The sequence below is a fragment of the Phyllobates terribilis genome, unplaced genomic scaffold, assembly GCF_046119375.1.
Source record: "Phyllobates terribilis strain yellow unplaced genomic scaffold, ASM4611937v1 Scaffold_2__4_contigs__length_985480577, whole genome shotgun sequence".
NCBI classification, from domain to species: domain Eukaryota; kingdom Metazoa; phylum Chordata; class Amphibia; order Anura; family Dendrobatidae; genus Phyllobates; species Phyllobates terribilis.
This window is the reverse complement of record NW_027362762.1, coordinates 114,601,968-114,625,328: the sequence shown is the minus strand read 5'-3', so window position 1 is coordinate 114,625,328 and position 23,361 is coordinate 114,601,968. Positions and strand designations below refer to the sequence as shown.

At 43.6% G+C, this 23,361-nt stretch overlaps 1 protein-coding gene across 1 annotated transcript in view; it reads right to left on the bottom strand.

Annotated features, from left to right (window-relative positions):
* Positions 1-17,949, bottom strand: part of KL (klotho) — a 70,159-nt gene extending 52,210 nt beyond the window's left edge. The window contains exon 1 of the mRNA XM_073662517.1: positions 17,038-17,949. Coding sequence (XP_073518618.1) covers positions 17,038-17,739 — 702 coding nt within the window. The 5' untranslated portion in view covers positions 17,740-17,949. The remainder of the gene's footprint in view (positions 1-17,037) is intronic.
* Between the last annotated feature and the right edge of the window lie 5,412 nt (positions 17,950-23,361).

The following is a 23,361-nucleotide window of genomic DNA, read 5'->3' as shown; positions in this document are numbered from 1 at the left end:
ACCACATACAAGGGACAAATACCGCACACACATGGTCCGTACACTGGTGACACCCGGACCATACACTGATGGTAAAAGCCAGGGCCGTGAAGACAGAGTCGTGGAGTCGGTGTCGTGGAGTCTGTATCCATTTTGGTGGAGTCAGAGTCTGTATAAAATGGACCGACTCCGACTGCTAAAATATACAATAAATTAGATACAGTAGTACAATGCAGTATGAGCTGTAAATGTTTCCATAAGAATTTGGGACAGTTATGAAATGTCCTATAAATGTCTGTTCTGTTCCTGATCTAAGGATCTCTGCTTTTAGTTGAGATGAATCTGTGCTGCACTTTATGCGCACGCTCAGTAGTGAGGCAGGGCTGTGGAGTCAGAAGTCAGGGAAATTGAGGAGTTGGAGTTAGTGGTTTGGCTTACCGAATCCACGGCCCTGGTAAAAAAGGACACACTGACGACACCAGTAGCATTTTCTTTACATATTTGTTTAAACACAGACTGAATGAGGCCTAACAGACAGATGCAACATGAATGGCCACTTTGTTCTGTCTTTTTTTTCACGTAATAAACACGTTCATGCAAATCAGACATAATTTAAACATGTCTCTGATTCTTTGATTTTTTTAAATTATTGATTGTGTGAATGCAGCCCTATGTTATAATATGTCCGTGTGCCATCTGCTAAAAAATGAACAGCACATGTACAAGAAAATCACACATGTGAATGGGGCCTACGGTAAACAAAACCATAGCACCTACCAAACAAATAAAAAAAACTTTTGCCTACTGAAAAGAAAAAAAGTGTTTAACCCCTTCACGCCACGGACAATTTCTGTTTTTGCTTTTCCATTTTTTTCCCCCAGAGTAAATTTTTTTTGCAATTTTTCTGTCCACATAGATGTATGAGGGCTCGATTTTTTCCTGATGAGTTGTACTTTTGAATGACACCATTCCTTTTACCACATAGTATACTGGAAAACGAGAAAAGAATTCCAAGTGTGGAGTAATTGTGCAAAAATTCCGCAATTCTGACGTTGTCTTTTGGGAATTGTTTTCACGGTGTACATATTGTGGTAAAAATGACCAGGTAATATTATTCTCCTCAGCAATACGATTATGGTGCTACCAAACATTTTGTGGGTTGTATCGCCATTTTTTGAGACCCATAACATTTTTATTTTTCGGTCGATTGAGCTGTGTGGTGGCTTATTTTTAGCGGGGCAAGACAACGTTTTTATTGATACCATTTTGGGACAGGTGTGAAGTTTTGATCACTTGTTTCAGCATTTTTGTGGAGTTGCAGCGATAAAAAAAACGTAATTTTGAGATTCTTGAATTTTTTTTGTTTACGGTGTTACCGATTAGGTTAATTGTTTTTATATTTTGATCTCGGACTTTTCTGAATGCAGCGATACCAAATCTGTTTTTTTTTTAGCGTCTTCTTTAGTTTCAATGGTGGTAAAGGGGGGTGATTTGGAGCATTTGTTAGTGTTAGATCCTGGCTGTAATACACAGCCATCACCTGCCAGGTATGCTGCAGGCTCGCTGCGTGAGCCCACTCCATACATCCGCTTCCAATGTGCGCCGTACATGTGTGGCGCATGTCAAGGAAGGGTTACATTTATTTAGAAATGTAAACATTCACTTGTTTGCAGAAATCTGCAACGCAGCACTGGAAAAAGCTAGTTGCAGAGATAAGGACGGTGAGCATCCTGGGGGGGGGTGATTCTGCAGCATTACAGAACATACACACATGCATATACAGTATATACAGTACAGACCAAAAGTTTGGACACACCTTATCATTTAAAGATTTTTCTGTATTTTCATGACTATGAAAATTTGTACATTCACACTGAAGGCATCAAAACTATGAATTAACACATGTGGAATTATATACTTAACAAAAAAGTGTGAAACAACTGAAAATATGTCTTATATTCTAGGTTCTTCAAAGTAGCCACCTTTTGCTTTGATGACTGCTTTGCACACTCTTGGCATTCTCTTGATGAGCTTCAAGAGTTAGTCACCGGAAATGGTTTTCACTTCACAGGTGTGCCCTGTCAGGTTTAATAAGTGGGATTTCTTGCTTTAGAAATGGGGTTGGGACCATCAGTTGTGTTGTGCAGAAGTCAGGTGGATACACAGCTGATAGTCCTACTGAATAGACTGTTAGAATTTGTATTATGGCAAGAAAAAAGCAGCTAAGTAAATAAAAACGAGTGGCCATCATTACTTTAAGAAGTGAAGGTCAGTCAGTGCGAAAAATTGGGAAAACTTTGAAAGTGTCTCCAAGTGCAGTTGCAAAAACCATCAAGTGCTACAAAGAAACTTGCTCACATGAGGACCGCCCCAGGAAAGGAAGACCAAGAGGCACCTCTGCTTCTGAGGATAAGTTTATTCGAGTCACCAGCCTCAGAAATTGCAGGTTAACAGCAGCTCAGATTAGAGACCAGGTCAATGCCACACAGAGTTCTAGCAGCAGAAACATCTCTTCAACAACTGTTAATAGGAGACTTTGTGCAGCAGGCCTTCTTGGTAAAATAGCTGCTAGGAAACCACTGCTAAGGACAGGCAACAAGCAGAAGAGATTTGTTTGGGCTAAAGAACACAAGGAATGGACATTAGACCAGTGGAAATCTGTGCTTTGGTCTGATGAGTCCAAATTTGAGATCTTTGGTTCCAACAACCGTGTCTTTGTGCGACGCAGAAAAGGTGAACGGATGGACTCTACATGCCTGGTTCCCACCGTGAAGCATGGAGGAGGAGGTGTGATGGTGTGGGGGTGCTTTGCTGGTGACACTGTTGGGGATTTAATCAGAATTGAAGGCATACTGAACCAGTATGGCTACCACAGCATCTTGCAGCGGCATGCTATTCCATCCGGTTTCCGTTTAGTTGGACCATCATTTATTTTTCAACAGGACAATGACCCCAAACACACCTCCAGGCTGTGTAAGGGCTATTTGACCAAGAAGGAGAGTGATGGGGTGCTACGCAAGATGACCTGGCCTCCACAGTCACCAGACCTGAACCCAATCGAGATGGTTTGGGGTGAGCTGGACCGCAGAGTGAAGGCAAAAGGGCCAACAAGTGCTAAGCATCTCTGGGAACTCCTTCAAGATTGTTGGAAGACCATTTCCGGTGACTACCTCTTGAAGCTCATCAAGAGAATTCCAAGAGTGTGCAAAGCAGTCATCAAAGCAAAAGGTGGCTACTTTGAAGAACCTAGAATATAAGACATATTTTCAGTTGTTTCACACTTTTTTGTTAAGTATATAATTCCACCTGTGTTAATTCATAGTTTTGATGCCTTCAGTGTGAATGTACAATTTTCATAGTCATGAAAATACAGAAAAATCTTTGTATATATATATATATATACAAAGATGCAGATCCTGCAGGGCATGTATCAGGTTAGCTAAAGCTGACAATGAATTAAGGCTTGCAAGAGATGTCAAAAGCAATAAAAAAGGATTTTAGGGGTATGTCAAAAGTAAAAGAAAAGTCAAAGATGCTATAGGATTTTTACAGGATGAAAATGGAGAAATGGTAAGAGAGGATGTTGAGAAGGCCAAACTTTTTAATTCCTATTTTGCATCTGTTTTCTCTCAGAAAGAAAATGTAACATCAACTGATCTTCACTGTCCTTTTAAATGAATAGAAGAATCCAAGTTATCTGTAAACAGAAAGATTGTGAGGGAATATTTAGCTAGCATAAATGAGTTCAAGTCTCCAGGTCCAGATGAATTACTCCCCAGAGTACTGAAGGAGATCGTAGAAGAAATTTTAGAACCACTCTCCATAATCTTTGAAAATTCTTGGAGAACAGGAGAAGTCCCAGAAGACTGGAGAAGAGCAAATGTTGTTCCTATCTTCAAAAAGGGGAAGAAGGTGGACCCAGGGAACTATAGGCCGGTGAGTCTGACATCTATACCAGGAAAGATCTTTGAACAAATTATTAAACAACATGTATGTAAGTACCTGGATAAGAATGAAGTGATTAACCAGAGTCAGCATGGGTTTGTAACTAACAAGTCATGTCAGACTAACTTAATTTCCTTCTATGACAGAATCACTGACTGGGTGGATCAGGGAAATGCTGTAGATATAGTATATCTTGACTTCAGCAAAGCATTTGACAAAGTATCTCACACCGTCCTTATTGAAAAAATGACCAAGTATGCAATGGACCAGGCAACTGTTAGGTGGATTCATAACTGGCTTAGTGATCGGACTCAAAGGGTGGTTGTAAATGGCTTCACATCCAGTTGGATGAATGTCTCAAGTGGGGTACCACAGGGCTCCGTCCTGGGACCTGTATTGTTCAACATCTTTATCAATGGTTTAGATGAAGGAATTGAGGGTAAACTGATTAAATTTGCTGATGACACAAAGCTAGGAGGGATAGCTAATACTAGAGAAGAGAGAGAGAGGATTCAAAAAGACCTAAATAAACTGGAGCAGTGGGCAGCAACCAACAGAATGGTTTTTAACAGGGAAAAATGCAAAGTACTACATCTGGGCAATAAAAATGAAAAAAGCATATACAGAATGGGAGGAATAGAGCTAAGCAACAGTACATGTGAAAAAGACTTAGGTATACTAATAGATCATAGACTGAACATGAGTCAACAGTGTGATGCAGCAGCAAAAAAGGCAAATACAATTCTGGGATGTATTAACAGAAGCATACAGTCTAGATCACGTGAAGTCATTATCGGTCTTTACTCCTCTTTGGTCAGACCTCATCTGGAATACTGTGTACAGTTTTGGGCACCACATTTTAAAAAAGACATAGACAAACTGGAGCAAGTTCAGAGAAGAGCGACCAGAATGGTGACCGGTCTGCAAACCATGTCCTATGAGGAACGGTTGCAGGATTTGGGAATGTTTAGCTTGCAAAAAAGAAGACTGAGAGGAGACTTAATAGCTGTCTACAAATATGTCAAGGGCTGTCACATTGTAGAAGGATCATCTTTATTCTCATTTGCACAAGGAAAGACTAGAAGCAATGGGATGAAACTAAATGGGAGGAGACACAGATTAGATATTAGAAAAAACTTTTTGACAGTTAGGGTGATTAATGAGTGGAACAGGCTGCCACGAGAGGTGGTGAGTTCCCCTTCAATGGACGTCTTCAAACAGAGGCTGGACAGACATCTGTCTGAGATGATTTAGTGAATCTTGCTTTGAGCAGGGGGTTGGACCAGATGACCCAGGAGGTCCCTTCCAACTCTACCATTCTATGATTCTATGATATACACAAACTTACACACACACCGGTGAGAAGCAAAGAGGGGCCCTGAACTGGGAGGGACACGCTTCCGTGTCTCACCAGTCCAGGCCCCCCTCTGCTCACCGAGTCCCATACACTAGTAAGGGCAGTAATGCCCTGATGGCGGCTCTGCCTATAGAAAGACTGTAAAGCAATAAACCCTGCCTATATGCCTCTAATCCAAAACTATCCCTCCTCCACCAGCTATCCCTACACTGAATGCAGGTAACAGCGGTTTTATTAGAGAAAGGAAATTATGTAGCCCTGAAAAGGACTTTAGTTTTAATGGTGCAGCAGTGGTATACAAGTACTGCAATAGCAATTAAACCCTGCCTATATACCTTCTCTAATCTAAACTCTCCCTCCTAGATCCACACTCCCTGAACTGCTTCCAGAGGAGAGTGTGCTATGCATCGCATCACCAGGTCTTATATAAGATCCGATGATGCAATGCGGCCAGCTAATCACAGTAATGCCAGTAGCCAACATGGCAAGCAATCCCCGCATCTATATCGGCTGTCTAACAGCCGCAAAACACAAAGCACCCGTGATACTCGATCGAGATCAAGTGTACCCGAGCACACTGATGCTTGATCGAGTATTGCGCAGTGGCGAGCACGCTCGCTCATCACTAGTAGGCACCCATGACAAGAAATAAGAGCTTTCAGAAATGAGAGGTGGTATCTGATTGGTTGCCATGAGTAACTACTCCAATTTCCATGATATATCCTCCTTCACATCCAGGCTGTACACCAGCACTCCACGTGACAGCCTGCATCACACTAACATAATTCCATCATATTCAATCCTTTATTTTAATCAATTATACATAATTCATCGGTTGATTAATTACATTTTCATTGCTAAACATCAAGCCCATTTCAAATGCTGATAGCGTCTGCCATTACTGCCTCTTCGTGTAAGGCATTCTATAGCTTGACTACTCTAACTGTAAAGAACCCTTACCGATACAGATGTCTAAATTGCCTTTACTCCATATATAATGAATGTCCCATTGTCAATAACATAACCTGAAACCCATGGGCCCCAATGGAAAGTCTCCAACAAGGTCCCCAACTATCACAGGTCTTAGAAAATTGGGGTCTTTTCATATGGGCCAAAGGGACCTTTGACCTCCTCTACCGTATGGTGCCCGGGTACAATTGTAAATCCCTGCAGCTATTATACTTACGCCTCTGTCCCTGGTCTTTTGTACAGTTTCATAAACTATTACAGACTATAATAGAAAGTCAGCATGTATATGCAGCCAGAAAAGTGGACTGGTCAGCCAGTGTCACATTAGTTAGACCTCCACAGATCTTACAGAAATCCATTCAATATGACATAAAACCATTTATTTATTTTGTTCTTGGAAACATGATGTGATAACCATACTTTTTCACTATAGTTTTCTACAATGTGAATGTCACAATAGAGCTAACCAGGTCCCTAGAACTAAAGATGCCCTAGTCTATCTTTGTCCCCCGGGTTACTCCTGAAGGTGGAGGCGCCGGGTTCAAGTGCCTTGCTATGCTCCTATATCAACCTTTATCTCTCCCCTCCCCCACCCAGAGTAGTAGGAAGCCAAAGTGTATAGGGACACACGAACCAGACAACCAAGGGAAGACAGACAGGGATAAATGAAAATACCAACAATACAAAATTCACGTACCAAACAACAGAGTGGGACATAGAGGAGTTAAAAAGGAGAATCCAACTAGGAGAGAATGAGGATGTGCACACAGGCAAAACTGCAAGTAACAATTTCCTGAACAACTCCAAAATGCCAGCTCCAACTATGAACTACACCTCCAACTCCAGAACCAGGCAGTAAGAACTAACACTGGCATTCCCTAAGTGCCAGAGTTAAGCATATATAGCAGAGGGGAGTGACCAACACTGAAAAGCTGAGACAATCCAGGTAGGAAAGCTCCAGGAGTTCCAACTGAACATATAAACCCTTACAGTGCTAGCAAGGAAAAAACATGCACTGTTTAATAAGAAGGTGAAGTACTTCTAACCAGTGCAGGAGTTTGTGAAACCAGACACCGTGGTCTTCTGGCCCCTCTCTGTCGTGGTATCCCCATGACAGTGAATAACTCAGAAGAACTTGAAATCTTGAACCGAGTGAAACAATTCTCCCCGTAGAAGGGTTTGTGTACTTTAAAATAATGTTTCTAAATGTGCAAAAACAACTGTCTGCTCAATCCAATGTCCGGGTTTGGAAAGTGCCTTGTTTAGTCCAGTTTTCTAGACAAACTGCACAATGATCCCATCCTAAACAGGACCACTGATGGAGGACCATCTGACCTGTATCATCCATCAGCCTACACCATTGAAAAACAGAGTGCACAGCATATATTCTGGCCTCCCGTTTGAAGAGTTTGGGGCTTATGATAAATATCTCAGGTCACATTCACCAACTAGCCATGTTTCACACAGTATCCCTGGGCAGATAGGAATAGAATATAGTAAACAAAGAAGTGACGTTGTACAAAGCAAGACATCCATGCTATGTTACTAATTACATTATATCAGGAATGTACTTTTTTAGGAAAATTTTTATGAAATGGCCAACCTTTTTGAATTTGTTTCTTTTTTTTTAATTTTTACTATTTCAATATTAATGCACTTTGCTCTTCTGCAGCTTTTCTTAAATTCTTTTTATACTGAGCATCAAATCTGCTGCATAGAAATCAAAGTTTGGTAATTATACATGTTGTTTATTTACCGAGGTTTGGAAAGTACAGTAACAGCAAAAAGGGCATCCATACTGATAGCAGGTTTAATTCTGATAATTATAACAATAATAATGATATGCGTCTTGCCCTGCATAATCACTATAATACCTGATAATAATGCTTACTATTTTTCTTCTAGTGTATATTCTGCTGGTATACGGGATCACTTTGAAGAAAGGTAATAATTTCACTGTCACTCCAGTAGGATCAGCGTCTGCTCAATCTCTTTAATGGTAGAGATTCATACATCACAGTGAGCCATTACTTGGTAGACATATACACACATTAATCAATAATATCCAAAACAAGACCACTTTTAACAGTTGCATGTACTTGAAGATGGTTCAGAATGTCATACGTAAGTAATACGATGTCTGACGCATGCACGACAACCTAATATTTTTTCTTGTGGACAATATATGGAAAATTCACAGAGAGTCAACATTTCTACAGGTAAAACTATAAGGATTCCAATATATAACATACAATATACATATATATTGTGACAAAGTTCCTGGCAGAATACTGGAGGGGAGAAATGTTTCACTGAGGTTGTTGGCTTCAGTGATGTGAAACATGGAAGTTTTCTCCTGCATAGTAGGTGCAGAGAGGGTTAAGCAGCCATATTTAAAAGGGCATATTTTATAGGTAAATGGCTAAAGTGCTGGTGGGAGGCCATTCACCATATCTCCACCCCAGGGAGTGGTCTGGGCTTTAAATAGCCAGCCTTGGGACTCAGGTGTGGTTTAGTATCTGGAGAGGTTTGCTCTAGAGAGGAGCTTGCATGTGTTGGGCTAAATCTGAACCATGTGTGGTTAACCTTGAGTGGCCAGACCCCAGCTGATATACGGACTGTGCTGTATCTTCTTTCGTTTTGTTTTGCCATTATGCCAAATGGGCTGTATTTACTTTATGGACTACAGGGTGGTTTATGACATGACTTAATAAACCAACCCGAAATTTAAAGTAACAGTGTTCCTTTTTTACCTCCGTGTGCAGCAGAGCTAGCAACTCCACTACAATACATATACACACATATTCTCATATATATATATATATATATATATATATATATATGTATATATTGTGGTAAGACGACTCACTCAGCTGCTTTCAGAAGTAGACTCAGGAAAAACACGGCCTTTCTGGCATAACGGCAAAACAAAAGATAAAAGATAGCACAGTCCATATTTATGTGGAGTTCGCCTGCACAAGTTATAGCACACGCTTCAGCTCCTCCTGAGCTGAAGCTTTCCAGTCTGGAGTCTTGCCTCTCTAGACACACAACCACCAAAAAAAAATAGTAACTGAGCATTTAACCTTGCTCACCCACACAACCTTTAGGTGATTTAACTCCCCACACATATAACTCCAGTGACTCTGTCACATATTCCCCCCCTCTGCCCAAAGCAGGGGGTGAGCCCGCCCCTCTTTGGGTGCTCCAGTATCGGGAATTGACTATGTCCAGTTTCCCCAGGGATTTTTCAACCACTTGGTACCTCTCTATCAGGCCCACAAGGTCATCTGCGTTCCGAGGGTCGCCCTGGGCAACCCAAGTCTGCACCGGCCTGGGTAGGGAATGGATGAACCTGTCCATCACCACGCACTCAACCATCTGGGTAGGAGAGGAAGACTCTGGCTGCAGCCACTTCTGGACTAGATGTAGCAAGTAAAACATCTGTGAGCGAGGAGCTTTGTCACCAGTATATGCTCAGTGGTGGACCTTTTGCACTCTGACCGACATAGTCACTCCTGAGAGTGCCAATATCTCTGTTTTTAAATTGGCATACTCCTGTGCATCCTGTAGGGCCAGGTCATAGTAGGACTTTTGGGGTTCACCCGTTAAATGAAGCTGCATCGCTCGCCTTACCGCCTTCCGGACGCAGGTCACATCACCTGGAGTTGGGGGAGGGGCGGTTTCTCTGTTGCGGATCTCCCCTGCCAGGAGATCCATCTGCCGTTGTTGTTGTTGGAGCTGTTCTATCAGGAGTTTGTCTCCTGCTGCATTTGTTGTTGCTCCCGATGCTGCTGTTGTAGGCTCTGCTGGCTCTGCAAGTGTTGCTGGTGCTGCTGTTGTTGATTTTGAAGCAGGTGCTTAAGGAGCTCCTCCATGCTGCCGGACAATTCTGGCTGGCCGCCTTTACCCAGGACATCCACCCATCTTTGTGGCATGTACACGTGTTCCTGGAATCTTGCTCGCACTCTCACACCAACTGTGGTAAGGCCGACTCACTCGGCTGCTTTCAGAAGTAGACTCACCAAAACAGTTTCCTCTGCAGGTTTATTGTAACGGTATAAAGTACTGCAGGTTCTGCAAAATAAACACGGCCTTTTTTGCATAACGGCAAAACAAAAGATAAAGATAGCACAGTCCATATGAGTGTGGGGTTTGCCCGCACAAGTTACATCACATGCTTCAGCTTCTTCTGAGCTGAAGCTTTCTAGTCTGGAGTCTTGCCTCTCCAGACATACAACCACCAAAAAAAAAATAGTGACTGAGCATTTAACATTGCTCAGCCACACCCTGAGGTGGAGGTAGGGTGAATGACTTCCCTCCCATCTCTATGTCATTCACACAAAACCATTCCCTTTAGGTGATTTAACCCCCCAACATATAACATGCTAGAGGAAAGTTGTTGGTTCAGTTTGCCAAGGCTAGCAGCCATGGCGAAACATACCTCCCCTCACATATAACACCAGTGACTCTGTCACAACACACATATATATGGATATGTATATATACACTGCTCAAAAAAATAAAGGGAACACTTAAACAACAGAATATACAGCAACTCCAAGTAAATCAAACTTCTGTGAAATCAAACTGTCCACTTAGGAAGCAACACTGATTGACAATCAATTTCACATGCTGTTGTGCAAATAGAATAGACAATAGATGGAAATTATTGGCAATTATCAAGACACCTTCAATAAAGCAGTGGTTCTGCAGGTGGGGACCACAGACCACATCTCAGTACCAATGCTTTCTGGCTGATGTTTTGGTCACTTTTGAGTGTTGGTTGTGCTTTCACACTCGTGGTAGTATAAGACGGACTCTACAGTCCACAGAAGTTGCTGAAGTAGTGCAGCTCATCCAGGATGGCACATCAATGCGAGCTGTGGCAAGAAGGTTTGCTGTGTCTGTCAGCGTAGTGTCCAGAAGCTGGAGGCGCTACCAGTAGACAGGCCAGTACACCAGGAGATGTGGAGGGGGCCGTAGGAGGGCAACAACCCAGCAGCAGGACCGTAACTCCGCCTTTGTGCAAGGAGGAACACGAGGAGCACTGCCAGAGCCCTGCAAAATGACCTCCAGCAGGCCACAAATGTGCATGTGTCTGCACAAACGGTTAGAAACCGACTCCGTGAGGGTGGTATGAGGGTCCGACGTCCACAGATGGGGGTTGTGCTCACAGCCCAACACTGTGCAGGATGCTGGGCATTTGCCACAGAACACCAGGATTGGCAAAGTCGCCACTGGCACCCTGTGCTCTTCACAGATGAAAGCAGGTTCACACTGAGCACATGTGACAAACGTGACAGAGTCTGGAGACGCCATGGAGAGTGATCTGCTGCCTACATCATCCTTCATCATGACTGGTTTGGCAGTGGGTCAGTAATGGTGTGGGGTGGCATTTCTTTGGAGGGCCGCACAGCTCTCCATGTGCTCGCCAGAGGTAGCCTGACTGCCATTAGGTACAGAGATGAGATCCTCAGACCCCTTGTGAGACCATATGCTGGTGCAGTTGGCCCTGGGTTCCTCCTAATGCAGGACAATAGGACAATGAAAGACCTCACGTGGCTGGAGTGTGTCAGTAGTTCCTGCAACATGAAGGCATTAAAGCTATGGACTGGCCCGCCCGTTCCCCAGACCTGAATCCGATTGAGCACATCTGGGTCATCATGTCTCGCTCCATCCACCAACGTCACGTTGCACCACAGACTGTCCAGGAGTTGGCGGATGCTTTAGTCCAGGTCTGGGAGGAGATACCACAGGAAACCATCCGCAATCTCATCAGGAGCATGCCCAGGCGTTGTAGGGAGGTCATACAGGCACGTGGAGGCCACACACAATACTGAGCCTCATTTTGACTTGTTTTAAGGACATTACATCAATGTTGGATCAGCCTGTAGTGTGTTTTTCCACTTTAATTTTGGGGGGTGACTCCAAATCCAGGCCTCCATTGGTTAATAAATTTGATTTCCATTGATAATTTTAGTGTGATTTTGTTATCAGCACATTCAACTTTGTACAGAACTAAGTATTCAATGAGAATATTTCATTCATTCACATCTAGGATTTGTTATTTGAGTGTTCCCTTTATTTTTTGAGCAGTGTATATATGTTATATACTGTATGCCTAAGCAATTTTTATACATTGCAAAAAGTCCCCAATTTTTTTGAACCGGCCACAAAATTATGGGCTATAAAAAGTTTTTGCACATTGTGTTGGAAAAAAAGTTTCAAATTGCTCCTCTTAGTCAGCTGTTATATACTCCCTTATCTAAAGGCAGTACACAAAAGAGAGAAAAGATGCTGAGATTAGAGATATTGTTGTCTATGACTTAATTAAGTATTTTCATGTAAAAAGCTCTTTAAATGATGTCAAGGTTAATGAAATAAGCCCATGAGTTCTACTTTTCGCACCTACTGTATACACAATGATAGATAGTTGTTCATATAAATAGGAAAGTTGTCAATCACACTGTATGTGCAGGAGAGCAGGGCTCACAGGATTCCCACTTAGCCCTTTGATATGAAAATACTGAACTAAATCCTAGAAAATGTTACACCTATGAGCTCTGTTTCTTTCCATCCTATTTTTTTACTACAATAGGGTAACAAAGGGCATCAGACAGAGGCTCTAGTTAAATAGTGCAAGCAGATAGAGATTTAGCATTTTTAACAAATTACTTTTCCTACTGGTTATAATTTTTAAATACGAACCTCGTTGTATTATCAAAAATTATAAGTCGTTGTACAGCAATATAATGCATAACATTCATTTATCATTACGTATTCATGGAGTTGCTCTACTGAATATCATTTTTTAATTACATGTCGTCAACTCATTACAGCTAATACAATCAGACACAAAGAATCCTGAACCATAAAAAAATTATCCCACAACACCTCTGATAGTAGATATCTAACACAAATAGTAAGACATTACAAGTTAAAGACGCTGGAGCGACAGAGTATAAATGATACAGTACAGAACATGAATCTCTATCCTGACAATATAACTCACATGTGCTTATAAATGTTCCATTTAGCCTACAGTATCTCATTTATTAGAGGCACTTCACATTTTCTCTTGTGTTTTGCCTCATTCTGTGTAAATCAATTTATCAGTCTTGAGTCCAGGCTATTAAATTCTCATGCCATTTTCTAAATTGGATACAAATGTATTCACTTCTAACAACCTGTTTTAGTTGACTGTTCGGAGTAGGATATCATCATGTGTGTCTACATGAGAAATAACACTATTTCTGACCATTAAATAACTTGTACTCTGCATTTTTCACCAGTTTTCCCCTCTGCAGACTTCATTTCTACTTTTCAGTTGTCTCTGAGCTAGTAAGTGGAGACTAACTGCTATGATATCTCCCATACACCGCGCACACAGACATTGGGGATCCACATTTTTCAGCGTCTATACAGGTCATGATCAGAAGCAGGAGCAGCATGGAAGTCATCTTGGAAATGATGAGGAACTGACATGTACAACAGATTAAATATCTGATGATCAGCTACAATCATCCTCTGACTGGCATAAAAACTTTGTCCAATCACTGTAAAATAAACCTGCAATTGTAATTCTTAAATTCTTGGATAATCAATGACAATGTATTACTTACAAATCTGTTGTGTTATTTCTATTAAAATCCTTGGTTTTACAAGGTTGCTTTATGTGTTAAACTTTTTTGCTAAACTGTCTTAGAAATATGTTAAAATGTCTTTTGTGAAACATAAAAATGTCTACAAAAACAATGTTTTTGTTTTTTTGCCTTTTTTAGTAGCTTTTTGCAGGTCAGTTGTATTTTTTAGCAAAGTTCAGCATGCTCTAGGTATGGAAGTTTTCCTCATAGGGTTCTCTATGTATTAAAAAAAAAAAAAACATTTGGAAAAAAACACACATATAAAATGTCGAAAAATAACATGATAAATACATATTAGTAACACAATGAAAAATGCTTTAAACTGCAGGTATTTTTTTTTTTTACAACATCCTTTCCAAGACAAATATTCATCCAAAACATTCAGAACTTTGTCCACAATTAAAACGCTTGAATAACTTTAAATTGCAAAGTTCAGATTCTTCTCCGCTTCACAATTTCATTCCTTGTAAAGGGGTGTTTCCATTTTATAATGTTACAACACATTAAAAAGATATGCCATGATTAAGAAACATCCAGGCACACTGGTTCGAAACGCGTGGGTTAAGTCAGCTTTTTATTTTATTCAGGATGTCCTGTTTTTAACCGTGTGGTTGTTTTCAACACAATATGGATTGAATAGAAGATTTTTATTTTACCCAATTTTGGAGTTGAGGCCCGGACTACTCTTCTTGAGAATTAACTTTTATCACTAAGATATGCCATAACATGATTAGGGAAGTCTGACCTCTGGGACCCCCACTAATTCCAAGAATGAAGGAGCAGATATTCCTTTGGCTTTTTTACTGCACAGCAGGGCTCTGATCCACCCGCAGTGCAGGGAAATGCAACAAATTTCCATTCATCTAGTGTTGGATTCCTTTTATTCTGAGGATCATGGGGGTCTCAAGAGTTGGACTACCCTCTAAAAGGAAGTGGTGAGATATTCCAAAAGTACAATTTTATATTATATCAGATAAAATTCATCTGGCTGGTATGCATCTGCATGCTATTTATTTAGCAGCATAAAAAAAGCACAGCTGACTGCATTTTCTCCTACATAGGACCACCGGAAAAATAGCATGCAGTGTATGTTTATTTACAATGTGTCCTTATGGGTGATGGATGCCACTATATGGCATCTGTCACTGGCTTCTGTCATACATATACACACGCTGGGTATATACAGTACGTCCACATGTAATGTATACAGAGCCATATAGTTGCAAAAAATTGTGGTTTTCAATTCATTTTGAATACATTTTTATTTCTATTCTGAAATACTGGATTGTTGTTTTTTATAATGACATGAGGTTCAGATTGATCCCATCAGTCGTTATACTTTATCCCCTTATGTGTACTGAAGAAATCAATGCTCTCAGAATTCATGGTGCATTAGGGACATCAGACAGAAAACATATCCTTTATTATGCATCCTACTGACTACATGCATTTATGGATTGGACATACAATGATTTAGGAGCGTAGAAAGGCAATGACACTGAGAAGAGTTTAAAGGGACTGTTCAAACTAAGTTTCGCCGCTCAGTTCCTCACCTTCCCACCTACTTGTTTTCCCTCTATCTCTTCCCTTCTCTTCTTTGATTGACAGCTCTGGCTTCATAGAGCCAGAGAAGGGCAAGATAGATGAAAACCAAGCAGGTAGGAAGGTGGATAGAAATGTTTCACCCGGCTATAGAGCACCGAGCACCTTTACTTGGTTTGAACAGTCATTCCGTGCTGACAGAGTCCCTTTAGAGGACGAGTGAAAGAAAACTTATAGCAACAAGTGGAAGAAAACTATCACAGAAATCATGAACGTCTCATTGAGAAGACTGAAGGATTCAGGGAGGAAGTCTTCTTATGGCAATCATGAGTCATGCTTTAAAGGATATGTATACCTTAGCACAGGATTTTTTTTTTATTGCTTATATGCTTGATAAATGCAAAGCTAAAGTTTTTGTCCCCTTTCAGAAAACTTTTTGTGATAATTTGCAGTAGTTATATACAGTATAATTAAAAAAAAATGGTCCAGTCCTGGTCTCTATTGTTTGTCTGCACCGCTTACATCCCGTCGACAGCACTGCAGCCAATCATTGAGCTCAGCGGCTCTGCTTGTGTAGACAGCACAAGCCACTAAGTCACTGATCACCATGCCAGATCCTTTTTTATCTCATCATCTGTCGGGAGAGAGTCAGCTGGCCCCAATATACATTAGACTGTCGGCCAATCCGGAGGGTTTAGCCAATATTAGTCTCGTATGTAGGGACCTTAACACACAAAGATCACATTTGTATGTAAAAAAAAGTTATCCGAACACCTCACATTCTGTTTCTGTAATCTCAGATAAGTATATAACCCATTTATTTAGCACCAACAATTACAGATCCATGCAGCGTGGATACTACAGAGGGATTCCTAAACTTCTTGTTTAATATGCATTTTATCGATCAACAAACCCAACTCCTGTTCTGTGGTTTACCCTATTAATCCCTGCATTTATTTCTTCATTATAGACTATCTGGAATTCTCATCAATGATGATGATCTTTGGGATATATACTGGGTTCAGAGCGGTAGTTAATAGGAAAGGTCATGAGGGGTAGTCCTCAAAGTCTGCATTAAGCTGAGTATATTTTCATCTTCCCCTTTCCCTCGTTTCAATGTCTTGTCAATATATTTGTCTACGTTCAATCTTAAGATGTGGACACTTTAGTGTTGGGTCCACACATTGTTGATGGTAATTTTCATGAATATCTTGATATACACTGAATGTTACTACCTTGTGTTTTGTATTTCTATTGGTAACTTTATATTCGACATTTTTATAAATATTCAGCTTTTTAAAAAAAATTCATATGCAAAAGCCGAGAACATCAGCATTAAATCTCTTGTTCTATTAACCCTCAAATTTATGACAAGTGGCATTAAAAATTAGAGTACTACCATAGTTATGGGCTCCGTTAATTAAAAAAAATATATAATAATGGTAGATTAAAAATTTCAATATATTTATGTAATTATTAGATACAAAAGTAGATAGATAGATAGATAGATAGATAGATAGATAGATAGATAGATAGATTAATCCAGGCTCATACTTATTGCAGATATCTTGTCCCCCCAGGTTTAGTTTTGCTGCTTACCTTTATGAGATTGTGTCCAGCTCTGTACCCAAGTAACTTCTCTCCTTTAATGCCAGGGGGTAAACTGCCAGTAGAATATCCGTGCCACGCTACCACATAAGGGTTGTCAATGGTAATCCAATACTTCACATCTTTTCCAAACAGTTTAAAACAAGCTTTAGAATAAGCTTCAAAAACTCCCACCATGGACTCGTTGACCCATCCACCGTAGATATCTTGTAGCCTCTGAGGTAGGTCCCAGTGGTAGAGAGTAACCACAGGTTTTATGCCCATCTCCTTTAGCCTGTCGATGAGCGCCCTGTAATATGAATACCCTGCCTGGCTCGCACCTGCATCTGTCCCATTAGGGAACAACCTTGACCAAGAAATGGAGAACCTGTAATGTGAGACTCCCAAAATCTGGAGAGCTGATGTGTCCCTGTAGAGGTTATTGTAGCTGTCACTGGCCACGTCTCCTGTGGCACGTCCATCCTTGTGGCAATGTGTGTCCCAGATGGAGGGTGCCCTGCCATCCTGCTGCCAGCCACCCTCCACTTGATAAGCAGCTGTACCCACTGCCCACATGAAGTCCTGAGGGAAGGTATCATAGAGGAACAGGTTATCTTTAGGGAAAGGCAGCCTTGAAAACCTATGCCATATATTCTCTGCCCACCCAGGTAGCCAGAAGCCAAGTGTAAGCCACACCACCAGCAATACCCTCATGATGAGAGGTCTTCTTAACGGAACGTGAGGATGACAGTAGCCTTCGACTGGCAGCTCTATATATCACCTGCCCACCATAAGCCGTGAACTACCTACTATAGCAGGGAGGGAGAAGCCATTAATAATTAGCTCCAGGAGATCATCAACTCCAGAGCTTCCTCCTATGCTGTGAGAAACAGCAATGTTCAGAGCTACATACACACTGACAAGTAGCTCTCTCCCTCCTCCTCCTGCACTCCACACTGTGACACACTAATTACAACCAGGGATTCAGGGGCACAGAGACAAGGTGCACAAGGTATGGCTGCAGCAATAAACAGGCACAATAGGGGGCACAGTGAGATGAGCAGAGTTCACAAAGGGCACAGGACTCAGCCATGGTTGGAGAAATCACACAGTAATAACTGCAAGGGGACATATTATGGGTCAGGCAGGTACAAGGTTTTAGAATGTAATATATTTATATACCATGATGTTCTCCGGTGCAGTGCAACCAGAAATTTATCAATTTTCATGGATGACAATGTATTGTGTCAGTGGTAAAATTTATTTAATTTCAAATATGATTCTCTATCAATATGGGTTAATTACATTAATATGACCCTCTAGGTCCAAGTAAAGATTGGATCATAAATAGACAATGGTACATATACACTGCTCAAAAAAATAAAGGGAACACTTAAACAACAGAATATAACTCCAAGTAAATCAAACTTCTGTGAAATCAAACTGTCCACTTAGGAAGCAACACTGATTGACAATCAATTTCACATGCTGTTGTGCAAATAGAATAGACAATAGATGGAAATTATTGGTAATTATCAAGACACCCTCAATAAAGGAGTGGTTCAGCAGGTGGGGACTACAGACCACATCTCAGTACCAATACTTTCTGGCTAATGTTTTGGTCACTTTTGAATGTTGGTTGTGCTTTCACACTCGTGGTAGCATGAGACGGACTCTACAACCCAGAGAAGTTGCTCAGGTAGTGCAGCTCATCCAGGATGGCACATCAATGCAAGCTGTGGTAAGAAGGTTTGCTGTGTCTGTCAGTGTAGTGTCCAGAGGCTGGAGGCACTACCAGGAGACAGGCCAGTACACCAGGAGATGTGGAGGGGGCCGTAGGAGGGCAACAAATCAGCAGCAGGACCTCTACCTCCGCCTTTGTGCAAGGAGGAACAGGAGGGGCACTGCCAGAGCCCTGCAAAATGACCTCCAGCAGGCCACAAATGTGCATGTGACTCGCCCCCTGGGCCGTGGGGCACTCGGATCCGGGCAATTAGGGAAACGATGGGAGTAGTAGTGGCAACCCGGTTCCGTGGCTCAGGGTGGTCAGGCCAGTGGTAGTCCGTTATGTGTTATTGATAATGTCCGACTACGCCACCCGTGGATTGCGGTTATTAGGAACCGCCACTGCATGCAGACCGCTGGGGCTGATGAGGTGTGCAGCTAGGGTAGTGTGACTCCCCACGGGAAGAGTGCGGCCCCAGGGCAGTATAGTGGATGGTGGGAGTGATGGTAGTGGGAGTCCCAGTGCTGATAGTGCTGGAGGAGCAAGGAGCACACAGACAACAGGTTGCAGTCCAGGGTCTTTACTAAACAGGTAAACTGACCCACAAACAGTCCCAGCTAGGAGGGGACCTGGATGTCTGAGAGCAACAGGGAAATTGGCCCTGGTCAGGGTGAGGGTGTAGGCCTACCGTGCTTTCTGCGCTCCTTCTGGCTATCTCCTCGTTATAGGGTAACAGCCCACGTTTCCGAGCTCTCCGTGTATTCTCGCCTGTATGGCCTGCGACGTGGGTTCCTTTCTGCTCCCAGCCTTGTACGGCTTTGCTGGTCCCTTCTGTTGTGGCAGGGCCTCCAGGCTTCTTAGGCCAAGGAATATACAGTCCCTTGCGGACTGGTTCTCTGCTGGGGGATGTGGAATCCTCACAGCCTCAGACACCAAAGTCTGGTAAAGTCAGTCTTTTCTCTGCCAAGACAGGCTCACCTCGCCTCTTGTCTCTGGCTTGTGGCTCTCCTCCTGCCACACTTCCTCTTAGGTGCAATCAACTTTCTGTCCCTGCCCTGCTCTGGGACACGTCTCAGTGCCGAGACACGCAATCCAGTTCTCTCTAACCCTGCCCCCAGCACCAGTTTTTATAGGGGCAGCCTGCTCCCCCTACTGGCCTGAGACAGGAGGCATTGCATGCTAATGTTCCCCTGACCAGAGAACCTCCCCCCTGCTCTCAGACACAGCTTTATTACATTTTGTGGCATCCAGGCCAGGGTGACACATTCCCCCCTAGTAAAATTTAGTACTCCGGGACTAAACAGTAAATAAAGAATAACATGCATAACCATAAAACATTAATAGACAAACGACGCACAGATTGAGTTCTTAAGGTCACAGTGTGGCCTGTGACCGGGTGTCCATATCACCAATACAACGGGGAGCCTTAACCAGGTGGGGGTCTGTCCTACCCCAAGTCCTTTACAGTCTTAGTTCATTCCTGGGTTAGGCTCCGAACGCAGTCCATACAAGGTCCCGGTTATACAAAGTCCATAACCTTTGAGTCCTTACGGTAGCTGCAAGAAACTGAAACAGAGTATTACCAAACATGCATGTAACTTTGCAAACGATTCAACATTTGGCAACAGGGTTATTTACACTTTTAGTACACTCTATATTCTCCAGCGAGCGGGTATATGCCCCTTTGTGCTCCTGGTTGACCTACGTAGCCCACTGTCTGGTGGTGGACCAACCTGGCTTTCCCCACCAGCGTTAGGGGTACAGCTACCAGCTGGGTGTACAGGTAAGGCAGGCAGCTGTCTGCGGGTCCTTTGGCTTACCGCAGGCATGGCAGGCTCACTGTCAGCAGAGGGTTGACTCTCCTGGGCTGCTGGAACAGGCTCTTCTGCCTCTGGAACCGCTTGCTCCTCTTCACCTTCCGGCTCTGGTGCAGGTTGTTGCGCAGTTGGTTGCAGGAAATGCAGGACGGGTACCACTATGGCATCATTTATGCGAGTCCAGGACTGAGGGAACTCTCCGAGAACGGTGCTGATCATTTCTTCCTTGTCCTCTGCGGGTTCAAGGTCACTCTGATCCTCTTCTGCACTACGGAGTTGCTCGGGGCATCTTTTGAGGTCGTCTCTGGAGACGGTGCTAGTGGTTTCTCCTCCGTCCTTGGTGATCACGCACACCTTCGGGTTGTCGTGATCAGACTGCAGTACGGTGTAGGGTTCCCTTTCCCACTGGTCGTCCAACTTATGTAGCCTTCTCTTCCGCTTTAGGACTTGCTCACCAGGTTCTAGGGGACCAGCAGGGGCATGTTGATTGAAGAGTTTTTCTTGCCTCTCTCTCACCTGGGCCAGGCTCTTCTCCACACTCTCCTGTACCTTCTTGTACTGCAGTTGCCTTTCCATATCCCAGTCCGCGTCCGGGGAGGTGTCCTCAGGTATTAGGACTCCCATCTCCAGGTCTACGGGCAGCTTACCTGGTCTAGCTCGCATCAGGTAAGCAGTTTGTAGCATTCACCGGGATATTGTTGTACAGGTCTATCAGGTCCGGCAGTTTTTCTGGCCACAGGCTGCGTTCCTCCAGGGGCAACGTCTTCAGGAGATCAATGACTATATTGTTCATCTTCTCACACATCCCGTTGGTTTGGGGGTGGTAAGGCGTTGTACGAATCTTCTTACATCCATAGAGGTTGCAGAACTCCTGGAAGATTTCAGCCTCGAACGCTGGACCCTGGTCTGTCAGGACCTGTTCCGGATACCCGTGTGGACAGCAGAAATATTGCTGGAAGGCTCTGGCCGCTGTTTGGGCTGTCAAGTCCTTTACCGGGACCACCACTAGAAAACGGGAATAGTGGTCCACGATTGTCAGGGCATAGATGTATCCAGACCGGCTTGGAGCCAATTTGACATGGTCCAGAGCTACCAGCTTAAGAGGCTGCGTGGTGACGATGGGCCTCAAGGGTGTCTTCTGGCTGGCACGGTCCTTCCTCCTTAGGTGACAAGGGCCACAGTCTCTGCACCATTTTTCTACAGCTCCTCTCATGCCGACCCAAAAGAACCTTCCTCTTAGTAGGAACTCCAGTTTCTTCCAACCGAAGTGTCCCGCTCTGTCATGGTAAGCCCCCAGGACCATAGCTGCATCCCGCCTTGGGACCACGACTTGCCAGGTCAGCTCGTGCGTCCGGTGGTTGACAATCCTTCTGCACAACTTGCCTTCGTAGAGGAACAGCTTGCTCTTCTCTTTCCATAGCTGCTTGGCTTCCTCTGGGGCATCTGGATCTAAGCGGGCGTCTTCCCGGGTCAGCAGATCTTTCACCAGGCGGATGGCAGGGTCACTATCTTGGGTCTCAGCCCAGCTGTGGTGAGGTAGGGGGTTGATCATCACAGTTGTTAGATCCTCCTCCTTCACGCGGTGAGAGTATTGAGCGGCTCCATACCGGTGAAATGCGGGGAGTTCTACCTCCTCCAGCTCTTCTGGGTCTTCGTCACCTTCAGGTAAGTGAGGCATCCTCGACAGGGCGTCGGCGTTGGCATTGGTTTTGCCGGCCCGGTACTTGATCACAAAGTCATAGTTGGAGAGACGGGCCATCCACCGCTGTTCTAGGGCACCCAGTCTTGCATTGTCCAGGTGTGTCAACGGGTTGTTGTCCGTGTACACTGTGAACTTTGCGGAGGCCAGGTAATGCTTGAAGCGTTCCGTCACGGCCCATACCACCGCCAAGAATTCAAGCTTGAAGGAGCTGTAATTCTCCGGGTTCCTCTCGGTGGGCCTCAGCTTCCGACTGGCGTATGCGATCACCCGTTCTCTGCCCTGTTGGTTTTGGGACAGTACGGCTCCCAGTCCCACATTACTGGCGTCTGTGTGAAGGATAAAAGGCTGGCCATAATCAGGGTAGGCCAGGATCTCATCCCCCGTGAGGGCCATCTTCAACTGGCGGAAGGACTCCTCTTCCGGTTTATCCCACTTGAAGGGTGGCTTTTGACTGCTGGACTTAGACTGTCCGATCAGGAGGTCTTGCATAGGAGCTGCCATCTTGGTGAACCCGGGGATGAACCTTCGGTAGTAGCCTACCAACCCGAGAAACTGTCTCACCTCTTTGATGTTCGAAGGGCTTGGCCAGCTCTTGATTGCCGTGACCTTGTCAGGGTCGGGGGCCACTCCTTCCGCGCTTACCACGTGCCCTAGGTACTGGACCTTTGGTTTTAACAGGTGACACTTCGATGGTTTCACCTTCAGGCCATAGCCTGCCAGGGCTTCGAACACCTCGGCCAGGTGCTTTAGATGGTCCTCGTAGGTCTTCGAATAGACGATCACGTCGTCCAGGTAAAGGAGGACCGTCTCGAAGTTTCGGTGCCCTAGACAGCATTCCATCAGCCGCTGGAAGGTCCCTGGTGCGTTGCAGAGCCCGAAAGGCATACAGTTGAACTCACTCAGTCCCATCGGGGTGGTGAAGGCGGTCTTCTCCTTGTCAGCCTCTGCCACAGGAACCTGCCAGTACCCGCTAGTAAGGTCCAAAGTAGAAAAGAAGTTAGCAGATTTTAGTGCGGCTAAAGACTCCTCTATTCTAGGCAGCGGATATGCATCTTTGTGGGTGATACGGTTGATTTGTCTATAGTCGACTA